The following is a 15809-nucleotide window of genomic DNA, read 5'->3' on the forward strand; positions in this document are numbered from 1 at the left end:
CCACTTTGCTATTTCATTAGACACTGCTCCAATTGCTCATTTTGAGAGCTGAATCTAAACAAAGTGACTAGATTAAGCACTGGTAAGTGCAAAGCATTCATAACATATGGAGTAAACTTTCTGATTTTTGTTAGAAAACCTAGAAATGTTTAATACTGATATATACACACACATTCTCACATCACCTTCCCCACTTCTATATTTCAAATGCTCCACCGTTAATTGCTAGCCCTCTCTTGAAGCTGTAAAAAGCCAACACATACCCATATGATGAAGAACTCTTGGATCCATCATCTTTGCCATCTGTTGGTTCAGTTTGGCCAGCTGAGATGGGTTTACATTCTTTGACATATCACCACCTTAAAAAAAGAAAGAAGCAATCATAAGAACGTGGATTAACATATGGGGCTAAAAATAAAATGCATCAGAATTTTACCTCCTAATTCTAGATTCAAATCCATTCAAGTCTATGATCAAAAGTTACTACATCAACCACTTAGAAGTATTTTAACAATCAACAGTCCTGCGCCCCACATAACAGTGTCAGTCCTGTAGTAACAACGAAGTCTATGCTCTTACCAGTCGCGGGAAAGAGCTTTCAAACATCATGAAAAGGAGTGAGCTACAACTCACTGCCTCCTCTCCCAACACCTAATCAACATTTTCATATTTCCTCTGTGTTCACACATCAAGTGACCTTCCCGCTGAGTTAATAAATGTGGTTTTGGCGTTTTTTATTACCTTTGAAAAGGCCTTTGATGCCTCCCATCTTTTTCACCATCTGTGCAAACTTAGTGTATTGGGTCAAAAGCTCCTGAACATCTCTGGTAGAAACACCTGAACCTCTTGCTACTCTTTGGATTCTTCCTGGCTGCTTGCTGAAAACTTTGGCACCATCTGTACTGTCAAGTTCTGCAATTACAGTGTGGGAAAGAAAAATCCATTCAGTTACTGACATTAAAATCTGTTACAGCTGGTAGCAAACTTATTCTCTTGATTGTTGAGAATTTAGTTTTGAGCCAGAGAATAAAAACCTACTTTTAGAAGTGACAACGCAGAATTTTACATAAATAATTGAAATACAATGTTCTAGGGAGTAGTACTAAAAAGCTGTTATGTTCATATGTTAATCACCACAACAGAAAAAGTCGCCCAAATAAATTATGCTCTCAACATACTTGGTCTTATGCCATATTAATGGGTTTAGCACAAGGGTAAGAGCATACTTCTCCTGCAAGAGTTATGAGTGGATTAGAAACAACACACGGTGAATTCCAGAGACCAGGCTATGTCCCCCAGTAAATTTGAGGGTGGGTAGGAAGAAAGACAGCACTGACAGATTAAAGATGAATGCAGCTTTTTAATTTGCAAGTATAGTGTTAATAATTTAAGAAGCGCAGTTACAGTATGAAAAATAAAAATACATTAATTTACAATAGAATGCTTCAAAAACCACACCTATTCTACACAAGACAGAGCAGCAACAAGCAATTGCCAAGGTATCTCTCTAAATTTTTAGACTTATTCAGAAAGTTTGAGACACACATGTACTCTTTGCCCTTTCTAAGAGCGATAAATGCTCCTTATCACTTTCTAACACTGCAGATGCTGCCTTATGTCCAACTTGTTTCCAAAAAGATCTCTGTAAATAAGCTTGTTCAACAATGGAGATAAACAGTGAGCGAAGTTTGTTTTACCTTGGTCATTCATACTGTCCATTATAGTCATCAGTTTCTTTAGCCTTGCCATCGATTCCTGTTCATTGCCTTTACTCATGAAGTCTGTTCCAAAACCAGGGATCATACCCTTGTTTAAAAAGTGGAAAACAAAAGCTGTGTCAATTAAAGTTAGGTTTGCCTATTCTAAGCAGCCAGAAATATGGACAGCAAGTTTGTCCTGTTTTAAGGTAAAACAGAACCAATTTTCTGGTTTGTAGTGTTACTTTTTAGCTAGGCCTCTTCTAACTGACTAAACTCTGAAATTAACAGCATATTGTTTAGAAACTGTTCACTCTCAGAGTGATAAGACCTGATTATACCAAAGAATGGTATGCAGAGAAGCTCTTGCTTATACTTATTGCTATAACAACCAAGGTCAGCTAACTTTGTTATTTGCCCCATTGGAGGGTCAGAAGCAAAAAAGCGTAGAGGGGTCACACCTGCAGGGAGGAGCGGACAGGACAGGTGACCCAAAACTGACCAACAGGGTATTCCATCCCATATGCATCACGCTTAGTATAAAAAGCTAAGGGATCAAAAGGTCAAGTCTCTTTCTTCAATGGCCGACGTCAGAAGAGGACCCTGTCTGTTCATCTGCCTTTAATCTGAATCCAAGCATTCCTGACTCCAGATCCAGAATTCAGCTCCTGTCTGTCACTGACTCCAGTCTGGGACTTTCCCTGTGCCTGCTGGTGATGCAATTGTCATCCTAAGAGCTGGATACGGTTTTGTATACATTGTATACTTTTTTATTATTTTTTTTATTATTTCCTTATTTATTATTATTTTCATTAGTTCTTTTTCTAAACTCGTAAATCTCTTTATCTCTTCCTCTCCTCTCTTTGAGCTGGGGGGTGGGGGTGGGGGGGTCGTCTGTTATTCTGATTGGCCAATCTGGCCAAAACCACAACAAAGTTTTAGTTCAGTAGTTGTGTATTATAGTAGGCAAATCATTTCACTTGTTCAAAAAACATAAAGCACAGACTCTAACACCCAGTTTCAATGAAGTTTAAGTTTACAGCAGAAGTTTGTCAAATATAAATGAAAATCTGATACAATAAAATGATTTTTTTGGGATAACTTACCAAGATCTGACTGAATGGTCCCATTTTCATGATGTTTTGGAATTGTTCGTACATATCTCTTAACGTGAATTGACCTGCAGTACAACAAAAAAAATAAGATTAGCAAAAGTCACACTAGCATTTTGGTCTTACAGTCCTTTCTCAATTATTCTTTATATTTACAAGGTAAATACTATACTGCATAGATAAGTAGATAAACCTCTTCACTATTAACATGGCTAAACCGTTTTAGATGACACACAAGAATTAAGCTAGTTATTCTGCGCTTCTAGACAGTTATAGTCTGACAGACTTATCACTTGAAAAACATAACTCAATTTACTTGCCTGACACATTTATTAGAGAAAGAATAACCATTCTTCACTATGCACGTGAAACAAGTTACTTGCATTTAAATATAACACAAATTAACTCAGTGGTCCACATCTCTGAGAGAACCTGCCATGATATATCACGGTAATACACCTGCTACTTAGGCCGTGGGAATACCTTACCATGTTTCAGCTTTTCTATGAGTGCTTCATTATCATCCAACTTTAACTCGTTTACTTTATCTATCAATCCTTCAATATCACCCATACCTGGAAAAAAAAAAAAAAACAAACACAACAACCCAGCTCTGAGGTTAGCACAAAAAAAAAAAAATAATTACACTTTGACCTTCTATTATCCAATTCAAAGTGTCTTTTAAGTACAGTTGTACACAGTACATACCAAGAAGTTTGCTGATGAAAGGCTGCGTTTTAAAGGGTTCAAAGTCATCTATGTGTTCGCCAGTTCCAATAAAAATAATAGGACTCTTTGTTGCAGCAACTCTGCAATAAAATATATTTTATTAAATGGCCTCTCAAAAACTACCCATCTTTTGTAGCACCTATCAATCAACATAACCAGCTAGGTATCACCAATGCAGCGCATCCTTTCTGAAGTATCTTTCCTACTCCTCAAATTATCTATGCAAAAACACGCAGCATTTAGGATGGGTAGCTGGGAGTAGCTCACAAGATGCTTCTCTAATTAGCACTTTGTAAAATAAAACCTGTGCTTTGAAAAATCACCAACAGAAATAGAAGTTGCTTATTTTCATTGCTGAGTTTAAGAAACTTGAGAGGAAAAAGAGAAAAATAAGTCATCTCCATTTTATCGTAATATTGGGAGGTCAGATGAGACAGATGTTGATTAATTTTTCAACTATCAACAATCAATTTTACAGAGAACAATCTCATTTTCAACACAGGAAAAAAGCTTTGATATAAGAGAAATCAGAACATTTTCACCAATTAATTGATCAATCCATCAGTAGCTTTTAGACGAACTCAGATTCCAGTCTACAGAAAGTATAGAATAAACACGGCAGACTTAACGCGTACAAGCGCATAACAAATGGAACAAGCTTTCGGCATTTTCATTTTGCTCTTAAGTTTAGTTTTCCATCACTATGCTATAAATAACAGCAAAATACATATGGCAGTTTAAGAACTCTGACACTTAAGATCAAAGTCAGACAATGATTCAGAACACTGTCAGTTAACTTTTTGACAAACCACCTCAGCTCCATACGAGCTGTATCACTGAAACGCAGATGGAGATTAACCGTGACGTGCCATCATATAAGGCTGAAGATAAAATGTAACATTTTCTAGTCAAAAGAAGAGCACATGGGAAGTCCAACAAGAATGGGATTTGGGAAAGTATGACTACAGACTAATTTTTTACCAAATTGCTGGACACTGGCAATCCAGAAGTTTAATTTCCATCACAGTTTTAGAGCCATTAGATATGACTAGCTAGAGGTTTTTCCCCTTTTCGAAAAAAGTCTTGGGCATTAGAAGAGCAGCAACACTTTTCAAGTAAACCATATCTATTAAGTCCAAATCTATATTTTTGGTAAAAACTGATGTGCAAGATGCAATAAACATAATTGCTTGATGCTGTTTTCAGAAGACAGAAGTCTGACATGTAACAATATACACTTCTGTATTGGAAGTACACCATATTATCCGACTCTTACTGCCATTAAATATCCATGGGTGATCCTATCCACCAGAAGCAGGGTAAGAGCATAACTGTCACTGACTTAAATCTCAGGTTCCGTGCAGTGCGACAGTGACACTTTCAGGGCACAGGTTTCCGTGAAACACTAACACATTCCATGGTTGTCCACGCATTGCCAGATGTTGGACACTACTACTATGTCACAATACTTACGCACTAAGAGCTCCGCCTCCTTTTGCATGTCCATCAAGCTTAGTTACAATAACAGAAGCTACATCTACTTTGTCTTTGAAAGCTTTAGCTTGAGCTTCACAAGCTTGGCCAATGGAAGCATCCATCACATAAACAATGTTATCTGGTTGCTAGGAGAAATGAGAGATACACAAAATAGCAATTTTCTGCTTTCTTAAACAGTGTTCATGCATTATGTTCAGTAGCAGAACTTACTGCAGTAACAGTATGTAAGGGCTGTGAGAAGTTTGAAGCAAAAGGGCAACTGTTTCATGAACAGTATTGCTTACAGACCATTTGAAAACTCTGATGCTCTATTGCTATGTGAAAGACTTACCTACAACCCCAAATACTAAAATTTAAGAAGTCTACAGTTATTACTTATGTTTTGAATGATGCTAGCCAGTAACTGAGCCAATAAGCTAATTAGTATCTACAAGCAATTTGGTAATTTTACATTAAGAACTTTAAGACATCCATTCCTCTGAAAACAAGTTAGCCATTAGCAGGAGTTGTGTGGGAAGCGTCATGTTGTCATGCAAGACCACAGAATCAAGCAAGTGGCCGGACTTTTTAAACCCATAAAAGAAACACCACCTTCATTTCCATATCAAAACTGTTCAAAGTTATCCATTCATCTACTCTGTTTCAGGGCAATTATTCATGACAATCACAGAAAATTTTGTACACATAGCTACAAGAAACCAGACCAGACTGGTTCTTTTATCTAGTTTCTCAATGCAAAGATCCTGAAAAGGAAAAGTTAGAGCAGGAGCAATAGCCTAATTTTGTACAAGCATCCTTGAATTACACTTATAAGAATTAAAACTGACACAGAACTACCAAGCACTGTCCCTCCAGCCCTTGATATTCATATCCATTTGTAATTTCCAATATAATCTAGGAGTGGAAGTGTTCCAGAGGAGCAAAATCCACATAGAGCATTAGGAGATAAACATAAATGAATTGTAATCAAATTACTGTAACAGAAGTTATTGTATTTCTTGAAACTACTCACTATGGCATTAGCAACTTGTAACATCTCTTCAAACAAAGAGTCTTCCTGTTTGTGACGTCCACTTGTATCAACAATGATTATTTCAAAGTTTTCATTCTTGAATTTCTCAACACCTTCTGAGGCAATAATGACAGGATCCATTTCTGTATAACTGATCACAAAGAGAAATATCTATATCTACATATATATATATAAAAAATAGATAATTGTGTATCTACATATATATAGATACACAATTCTTTGTTCCCAAGGAAACTAATTCAAACTTTCACCACTTGACTGTAGACCTATCTGGATTTCAAGAGGAACTTCCTCTTATGTCAAGCAAAAATTGATTATAATATGCCTGCCTAAGCCATTTGCCCTTACTATTCAGTGAACTGAAGCACAAAGGACTGTCTGTCTCACCTGCTGAAGACTGCACTAAGTTCTATGAACCCTTCTCTGAAGTAAGATTTAACCAAGCACCTAGACAGTACACCTCCAGTGAAACTTAGGGGAAAATTGTTTCCTGCTTTATAAAAGCTATTTGAGGTCCTCTGCTGGACCTATCCAGCAGTGATATCTGTATCCTTCCATCTCTAAAGATACTTCCTGAAAATCTGAATGTGTCTGGTAAAGGCCTATAAACTGCTATACACTGAGAGAACATTCTAGGGAATTACCCCTGGATGCCGAATCTCTTCTTACACTATCCCTCTACCTGCTACTACTGGCAGACTGTATACTGAACTAAGCGGAATCTTCATGTGGTCAGAACAAATATTATACTAAAATTTAAGTAATTAGGCAACACTGAATGAGGCTTAGTGCGAGACGTTCAATAAGGAACAGTGGAGTTGATCATTCTCCAAACTTATTCTGAAAGATGCTTACCTTCCATAAAAGGGAATTCTTGCTTTTGTGGCATTCTGCTTTAACTGGTCAAAAGCACCTGTAAGACAGGTATAGTCAAGGGACTATTAAAAAAAAAATATTTCTGTAATTATTACAGCTAAAGAACCATGTAATTAAAGACTGTATTACCTGCTCTGTATGTATCTGCACATATTAAACACGTCTTCCAACCTTTCCTCTGATAGAAGTATGCTAACTGTGAAAAGAAATTGAGAACAAGTAGTTAGACCAAAATCCCACTACAAAGCATGACACCTGTGTAACAGCTTATAAGTCACTGAGGGACACGCAGAGGACACAAAGTCAAGCCAGACTTCCTATAACTGAGACCACTTAGTAACACTGTACAAGTATCAAATGTTAGCATCTCTGCTACTTAGAAGAGCATGTTATACAAATAATTATTAATGGTGAGATGAAAACAGCTGCTTGACTCTGCTTATGATTTCAGTTTCCTGAGCTAGGAATGACTACTAAGAATTCCAGTTCCCGTTTCATTAACTCCCAGATACTGCTCACTATCAATACTGCAGATAGGACTAGCGTTTAGAAACTACCCAAAGCAGCAAGTACTTCAATATTAAGTACTGTAATGACTACAACTTGTACAGCTCATTGTTTCTGTACTTCCAGAGAAACAAAGAGATTTCCATTGTAAGGACATGCTTTAAAGCCATGGATGGCATCATTAATTTCTTGTAACAGCTTCACTGGTACAATGTACACTCACAGAACATTTGACTGACCACAGACAAACTTCCAAAATATAGTTTGCCCACAGAAGCATGAGGAAAATCTTATGAAATCGGAGCAGTGATATTTGGTATAGCCTATGTGTGAATCTCAGAAGCAGATGATTAAAAAAAAAGCAGCAAAGGTGCATCAGTCTTTTTCCATAGGTTAATTTTTCCTCCCAACAATCATCATAAACAGGCTAAGCATTGATTCAGAGCATTCTTTTTTAGCCTTAAAAATACAAATCCAAATTTCCTCAATCAATTTGAGTCCAGAAGAGGTTTCACACCACCCGCTCATACTTAACTGAGGTATCTAACACAGAGGCCAACTTCCACTGGTTCCCCTAAACAGGCAATAGAATGAGATAGGTTCCATTCACAGTACTAGTCTTAAACCCAGAAAGCGAGGAATAGAAAGCAGCTTTGTTATCCATATATAGTATTGTCTCATCAAGAGTTTAGTTTAAAAAAAAATCTTGAAGAAAGTCCTATAAGCCATAAATTCCCACAAAGGAACATTACTTTGGACATGCATCTCAGAAACCCCTCTGCAAAAATACCTCTACGTTGTAATCAGTTAGTACTTTCCTACTGATAGAAATAGCACAGATCACAAGCAAATCTTACCAAAGGAGTCCAATGACCACCCCCCACCAAGAAAAAAAACCACACCAAAACACACAAACAGATTCAGTGCAAGTTACCTTTGAACAGGTCGTTGTTTTACCACTTCCTTGCAAACCAACAAACATTATAATATTCTGTTTTCCTTTGGTAGGTGTCCATGCTTTGACTCCAGGATCTACAAGCTAAAAAATAAAGCAAAATATATGTTGCAGAACTGAATTTCAGAAGCACAGAACAGTCAGTGTCACAGTTATGCTAGATGCCTGGTTTCATATTCAATAGGACAAATCAATTTTTGCATATTCTAGTCTTAATTTGTCTTAGATGGTTGCTGATTTACAGTGAACGGCAACAGCCCATGCAAGATATCTACAGTATATAGTGTTATGTATAATAATTCTGTAACAGTAACTGTTAATTTATTTCTAACAGCAAGCACCAAAGTCAGGGTGGTCTGTATATATGGCACAAGTGTAACACCCAACATAGAAACGTCACCTCCACCCCACCATCACTGCTCAAGATGGACATCTTCTGGTGAGACTCCTACAGTACCGAAGACTTCTCGAATGAGTACAAGGTACAAGCCTTACAACAGAAAACATAGCTGCAGGTACCACACAATAACCTTAAAGCTTGGCTTGCTACTGTACTGCTTCCACAGCCCAGGTTGTACAAGAAAAGTGACATAATAGAGAATTTTTAATTCCTACCTTAACAAGTTCCTTAAAGACAGCATGCTGAATCATTTTTCTTTTGTTAAGGCCAGATGCCATTTCTTCAAGGTCAATTGCAGACCTGGGTTTAGGAAAACCATGAAACACTAGCATAACTTAAAGCATCCCTTTAACCTAGTAATAAATGAAGTCTTTGCAATTGGAACAGCACTTTGATCTGCCTTGAGTTTTCAGATAGGACATATTTAAGAAGAGACATGGAGTGGAGATATTACTTCTGTATGCAGGACAAAACCAGGTTTCTAAAACACTTGCACCTTTCAGACTTGCATCTACTTTAATTACACATCTGAAAATAGCCAAGGTAACAGTACTGGTCATATACACACATCTATTTATATCCAGTACAGACCATGTGAAGATGAGCTGTCCAGGAAGTAACAAAGAACTTGTTTATTATGCCACTCAACTGATGACAGCAACAGTTTTTTCAAACAAGACTCTAACAGCAATAACTGGCTAAACTTGATGAAGATTCTTTTGATGGAACTGGCTAGACATCCACATAAAGTTAGAAGTTATTATTCTTCTGTAACCTCAAATTACAACTTTTACAAACATTAGAAATTAAATGCTTTTGGATTATTTCACTTACTTGACATTTTCTCTGAGTTGCTTCACAAGTTTAATATTAACATCAGCTTCCAGTAATGCTGTACATACTTCTTTTAACATAGCATTTAAAACCTTTGGAGTATAAAAGAAAAATGGTTTTACAATACACAGTAGGCCAGCATTAGTTCAAAATAAGAATGTAAAAGTGTATTTATGATATAACGAAGACTTTCAGAAATTAAATGTTTGCAGTCCTATCATTATATTAACTGCCACAAAAAAAATGTCTATGCATTTGTTCCTATGTAAATGCAATTTAAATTTGAAAGGGTAATACTGGAAAAGAAGGGTCCTCAACTTGTAATAGGCACATTATAACAAAGTAGCACAGAACACTTCCTATTGCATTAAGGACAACAGCAGCTCATATGGTAGCAAGGCTTCCTAAACTTCTCTACAGGTACTCCTTAGAGACAGCTGTAACAGAAAGCCAAAAAAGAATCTCTCAACACAACGCAATCTCTGTAAATAAAAGCATTCCTTAAATGCAAGATGGGTACACTGCTATCTGCATTCTAGCAGAAACTGGACTGCTGCTCTGGGGTATGCCTTTTAGGCAAACAGGTGCTCAGTTAGGAACCCAGTTTAGTAGTTTAAGATTTTTTTGAAAAGTAACACCTGCATAAATGGCCTCATTTTCACAGCTTGAGCTCTTGCAGGATAAAAGTTTCTACTGCTGAAAAAAAAAAAATGGGGCTATATTTGATTCAGTTAAGGATTTGTTGTCTCCCAGATGAAGATATGTTAACACCTTTCCCCTGTGCAGAAGTTCCAACCCTACCACTCTCGATAAGCCTACCTTTTAGTTACTTTAAGCCACCCGTCTGACTACCTGAAAAGAGTTTCTAGCAATTTATTTACTCAGAGGCACTTCTAAATGATCACATCAGTTAGTTTTCCATCTTGCTTTTCAGTCCATGTAGCAGCAAACACTTATTTATAGTTTCAAACTCTTAATTACAAAAAAAAGGGACTATACCAAGTCAAACAGCTTCCAGAACCACACACTGTATTGGCTGCACTATAAAGGCAGCAAATACAATATAATCCTCACACTTCAGACAGCAAAGTTTACATTGAAAGCTATTTGTTCTTCCATGCTTCAGCTTCTAGCAGCCTAATACACATCTCCATAGCACAGCTGCACACACACACACACACAAATCAGAGCATTCTACATAGTCTCACAGCCTACGTTCCACCTAAACTTATGCACATATTGTCTCCTCCAGCATCACCTCCCGAGAGCGCTAATCTTTGTAAGTACAGCCACCAGGCTCAAGTACCCTTTGACCATAGGGCCCACTGTGCCTGAGGTGATTATACGCGTCTAAATCGGGTTCTAAGTTTTGGCAGTACTATCGGGGGTTAAAACGTCTAGCTAGAAATTTTATTTGAAGGAAGAAAAGAGCCTTGAAATAACACCAACCTACTTCATGCTTCTCATCAGCCTTTGAGAACTTTTCTCAGAACCTTGCTTTCTAAATGTTAGTGCCATCACATATGCATACTACATACCTCTTCATTGATAATCGTAGCATTGCTCAGTGAGCGTAATGCTGAAGTTATTTTTCTTCCAAGATCTGCTAGAACCATTTTGGCGGCTTCAAGTACAACTCAGAAGAATCTGGAAAACAATTAAAAATTAAATTTAAAACTAGTTGAAGCTATGCTGTTGCAAATTCATTACTCCAGTATCTTTTGGGTTAAGAAACTAGCTCTGCATTCCAAAAAGCGCACCAGTTTTACTTTTTTAGAGTTATTTTTAGGAAATATTGGCCTGAAGTTAATTTTAGGCTATCCTGATGGCCTATTTAAAAATAGAGGTACCACACTGCAATTATGAAGCATTTCACTGTCTGGAATATTTGTGCATTGAGTTCACCATGAAAAAACAGCCCAGACAGACTTCCAGAAAGAATGCTAACTGCTTTTTATCTTCTCATCAGCAACATGCTACATGACAGAAAAAAATCAAGCAGAATAGTCTAGAAGCCCTGCATCCTGCAAAGACAATACAATCAGAAGCCAAATATATTGCTAGCAAAATTGAACATTATTTATTGATTCTATTTTACCTACCTTACACTAAATCAAACTGAATTTCCCATTTCAGTAACCCTACAAACATACCTGCATTTTAATAAACAAAAATCACATCGTATTTTTGAACAGCTTCATTTTTGAATATTTGAACAGCTTTTTTTGAACCCTCTATATAAGGGTACTATGTGTACCCTTCACAAACTGAAGGGTACGCATAGTCCAGTCAACACGCTAAACCATTCCACCTCCTATACAAAGTGGCAAGATATTAATGACGATATATGGCAGAAAGAGCAACCTAAAATTCTGAAAAAGGGCAAACCAAAATTTGTCTAAAGAGCAAAAAAGCTGCAACAACATAGTTACTGCTGAAGTGGTGCACTTCAGATACTTCTTGATTAACTTCCAATTTCACCGTTGTTTTCTCATACCCAATTGAAACAACCCCCTTGCCAGTATCTGAATTCAGAATCTCACATTTGAGTTCCTCCTTTCAGAACTGAAGCAAACTTCCCAAAAATGAGAGCCTCTTTAACCAAAGCAGCTGAGAGTTTTCAAAGTTTGCGGGACTTTCCCTCCTTTCCCCCCTCAAATGAGTAGAGAAGAAAACAGACAAGAAAGGCTGGTCCATTTAGGAAAATGAAGAATACATCATTAGCTACATTCTTATTTCATTTTAGAGAGAGGGCTCAAACCTAGGTAAGATAGAAAGAATCTCATTATATATATTTGGCACAGGCCACAAAATACAAGGCTTGCAACGATATACTCCAAAGTAGATAAAACAAGTCACCCATGTAAGCCAACCTCCTGACAGCTTTGCCTAATTGAGAGTTAATATTGTCACGAAGTTGGCAAGTTAAAACAAAACCAAAAAACAACTGTCAGGCCAACCCCTCCGATACTGAGGCCACAACACAGAATAAAGTCTCCAGAAATTTCAAAAGATGTAGGACAAATAAATTCAGTCTAAGTACAGGCCTCAGGTATGGCAAATGATGCAAAGAAATACATTTATGCATTCTACATTTAATGTACATTGTATGTACAGGCAATTCCAAAGTGACACACATTACCATGCCATCTCGATATTTAATAAAAAAAATTAGTCTATGCTTCCTAAGGAACCCTGCCTGTAAAATATTTGCAGCTATATTTGTACACTAACAGATATGGATGTCCATTTTCTTACTTTGCTGGAAGAGGACTTCTACATGACATCTGACATGGAAAAACTTCAAGTTTCCCTTATGGGGCACACAAGTCGTGTTCTTGCAGAATAATTCTAAAAAAGCATTATCATCAATACAATCTACCAAAGGGTGTCGGCAAAACAGACGTTCAAAATGTTTTTGAAGCTCATTTCCCATGAAAATCACAATAATGCAACAAGATAGCCATTGTGGTTTTGGCCAAATTGGCCAATGGCCGGCAACAGATGCTCCCCTCCAGCCTCTCGTGCATGGAGAGGAGGAGGAGAGATAGAGAGATTTACGAGTTTAGAAGAAACTAACCTACTTTAATAAAATATTAAGAATAAAATAAAAAGGAAAATAATGAAAATAGATACGGTATATACAAAACCGTATTAAGCTCCCAGGAAGATGTCACTGGCAGGCACTGGGGAAGTCCCAGGCTGGACTCAGCGATGGGTGGGAACTGAGTTCCAGAGTTGGAGTCAGGAACACACGGATCAGGATCAAAGGCAGATGAACAGACAGGGTCCTCCTCAGACGTTGGCCACTGAAAGAAGAGAGCTGACCCTTTGATCCCTCAGCTTTTATACTGAGCATGGGGCAGATGGGATGGAATACCCTGTTGGTCAGTTTTGGGTCACCTGTCTTGTCTGCTCCTCCCCACAGGTGGGACCCCTCTACGCTTTTCAGCTTCCAACCCTCCAATGGGGCAAATAACAAAATTAGCTGACCTTGGTTGTTACAGCAATAAGTATAAGCAAGAGCCTCTCTGCGTGCCATTCCTTGGCACAAACTGTCTTATCCCTCTGAACAAACACTTTCAGCCACAACAGGCTGTTAATTTCAGAAAGTTAGAAGAGGCCTAGCTAAGAAAATAAAATTACTGAACAGAAAGTTGGTTCTGTTTTACCTCAAGCCAGGACAATAGCTTTAAAAATAGAGCTGCATCTCAGTAAACTTTGAGCTGCTGAAACTGCAGCCATCGACAAAACTTATGTAGAACACTTGGATATAAGAGATAAGAAGTTTGATAGGATGACCGACATACAACAGCCAGATGATAACTCAATATTTAAAATTAGTTTCCAGAGTTCTGCAGATCTCCAAGTACAAAAAGTTAATTACGTCCTAATAAACAAATGTTTCCACTGCAGAACTCCAAAAGGTTCTTCCAACAGCCTTACAACAAGAATAATGCTAAGGGAATGAGTTTTAAGCATTTTAATATCAAATGCTTTCTCTAGCACACTTCAAGGATTTATAAGCCATCAGAATTACTAGTGGATGCCAAGTACAGAAATTAATATAACTTTTTATGTACAGTCCTTCCAAGTTGTGAGCCACACTACAGACAAAAAGACACAAAAGCTGTCTCCACAGGTAGCCAACTTATGTTGGCAGTTAGCCAGAAGGGCATTAGCAGCGACTGCACTGCAGAATGCACACATGCTCTGTTCAGAGCATCTGTAGTTCTGGAAGAGCTTTCTAGCTTTGATGCAGCACTCCACAAGCGCACTGAACAGATTTAAATCTGGCAGGGCCCCACAGTAAACAAGCCAGGCTGTATCGAGCAGGCCTTGTGCTGAGCAAGGCCATGAGCTTCAGCAGCAGCCGGGCCACCTCCGCGCTGAGCTCCCAGTCATCGTTCTACTGGAGAGTCCCACGACCTCTTCACTTGCTGCTAAAGAGCAGGCATTTCAGGAATAAAGGGGCAGCAGTAGGGGGGGTTTTATGAAGCAATAGCACAAAGGCAGTGAAACAACTCTGAAGAGACAGACTGTGTTCCATCTGGTATAAACCTCTAACCAAAATATGTCTGTCTAAACTAGCAGTACTCTTCAATGCACAGAATTATATAAGATAACAGCTTTCACAGATAACAGTTGTTTAAGCAGCTGTTTTAGAAGATAACAGCCGCTCAAGAGGTAACAAGCAAAAGGGATACTTACTTAAAATCTGTACAATAAAGTACATATACATACTAAATACATACATACACGGATTAAGATTCGCTGGAAATGTAATACTATAACGGAAAAGAAAAGGCTGATTCACTGGTGGAAACAGCTTCAGCTACTGCAGCGACACTCAACCCCGGCTTACGAGTTTACACCTTCTAAAATTATCTGACAGAGGGAGAGGAAGGCAGCCCCAGGGCCGCAGCAGGGACCAGTCATCCTCCTTATGGCCTGGCGCCCTCGATTTCAAGGCAAAAGCAAAAAACGATGAAGGCGCAACCTTGCGTACGTGCCCGGCCCCTGCCTCACCCCCAGCTGGCCACAGCCAACGGCCAGGCGCCGGGCTGGGCGAGCGACAGCGCACAGCCGGGCTCGCCCGGGAGCCCGAGCTCCGCTCCCTCGGGGCGGCGCAGCCAAGCAGCTGTTCGGCAGAGCGGAGGCGCCGCGCAGGTCCGCCGCCCCTTCCCCAGAGCCGACAGGGCCCGCTGCCCGTCCTCCCCGCCGCGGCAGGGCGGTGGGACCCCGCCTCACCCCGAGAAACCGCCGCCGGTCCCGCTTCACCTCAGTGGCGGCGGCGGCCCGAGCACTCACCGGGAGCGCGGAGCGGGGCCTGTGGGCGGACCCCAGCCCAGGCGAGGCGAGGCCAGGCCACCCGTCGCTCCGCAGCCGCCGCCAGCAACGTCCAGACACCACCGGCCACCGCTGCCCACAGACCAGAGAAACGTCACCACTCGCCCTCGCCCCGCAGACCACTTCCGCTACCGGGGCACGCACGCACGCCTGCTGTCTCCTTAAGGTGGCACCGGGCGGTAAAACGGCCCGGCCGAGCCGCGCCACCAGGAACTGCCCCCGCCCCAGCTTAAGGGACGGGCGGTGCGGCCGCGGGCGGGGAAAGGGCAGGGCCTCCCCACGGGCGTGGGCGCCGAGCGGGGAGGCGGGACCGGGTACG

General features: G+C 39.6%; 1 protein-coding gene across 2 annotated transcripts in view; it reads right to left on the minus strand.

Annotated features, from left to right (window-relative positions):
* The window catches only part of LOC128909272 (signal recognition particle subunit SRP54), a 41927-nt gene extending 26190 nt beyond the window's left edge, over positions 1 to 15737 (minus strand). The window contains exons 1-15 of one of the 2 annotated variants that reach the window (XM_054200701.1): positions 15452 to 15737; positions 11179 to 11287; positions 9641 to 9732; positions 9022 to 9106; positions 8386 to 8490; positions 7074 to 7140; positions 6924 to 6981; positions 6048 to 6198; positions 5012 to 5160; positions 3518 to 3618; positions 3298 to 3384; positions 2804 to 2877; positions 1698 to 1806; positions 742 to 912; positions 264 to 359 (exon numbers count right to left, since the gene is read on the minus strand). In XM_054200701.1, the coding sequence (XP_054056676.1) occupies positions 264 to 359; positions 742 to 912; positions 1698 to 1806; positions 2804 to 2877; positions 3298 to 3384; positions 3518 to 3618; positions 5012 to 5160; positions 6048 to 6198; positions 6924 to 6981; positions 7074 to 7140; positions 8386 to 8490; positions 9022 to 9106; positions 9641 to 9732; positions 11179 to 11256 (1423 nt within the window). In that variant the 5' untranslated portion in view covers positions 11257 to 11287; positions 15452 to 15737. The remainder of the gene's footprint in view (positions 1 to 263; positions 360 to 741; positions 913 to 1697; positions 1807 to 2803; positions 2878 to 3297; positions 3385 to 3517; positions 3619 to 5011; positions 5161 to 6047; positions 6199 to 6923; positions 6982 to 7073; positions 7141 to 8385; positions 8491 to 9021; positions 9107 to 9640; positions 9733 to 11178; positions 11288 to 15451) is intronic. The other variant, XM_054200698.1, reaches the window with a different exon arrangement.
* Positions 15738 to 15809: the final 72 nt, after the last annotated feature.

This window comes from Rissa tridactyla, chromosome 4 (assembly GCF_028500815.1).
Source record: "Rissa tridactyla isolate bRisTri1 chromosome 4, bRisTri1.patW.cur.20221130, whole genome shotgun sequence".
NCBI classification, from domain to species: Eukaryota; Metazoa; Chordata; class Aves; order Charadriiformes; family Laridae; genus Rissa; species Rissa tridactyla.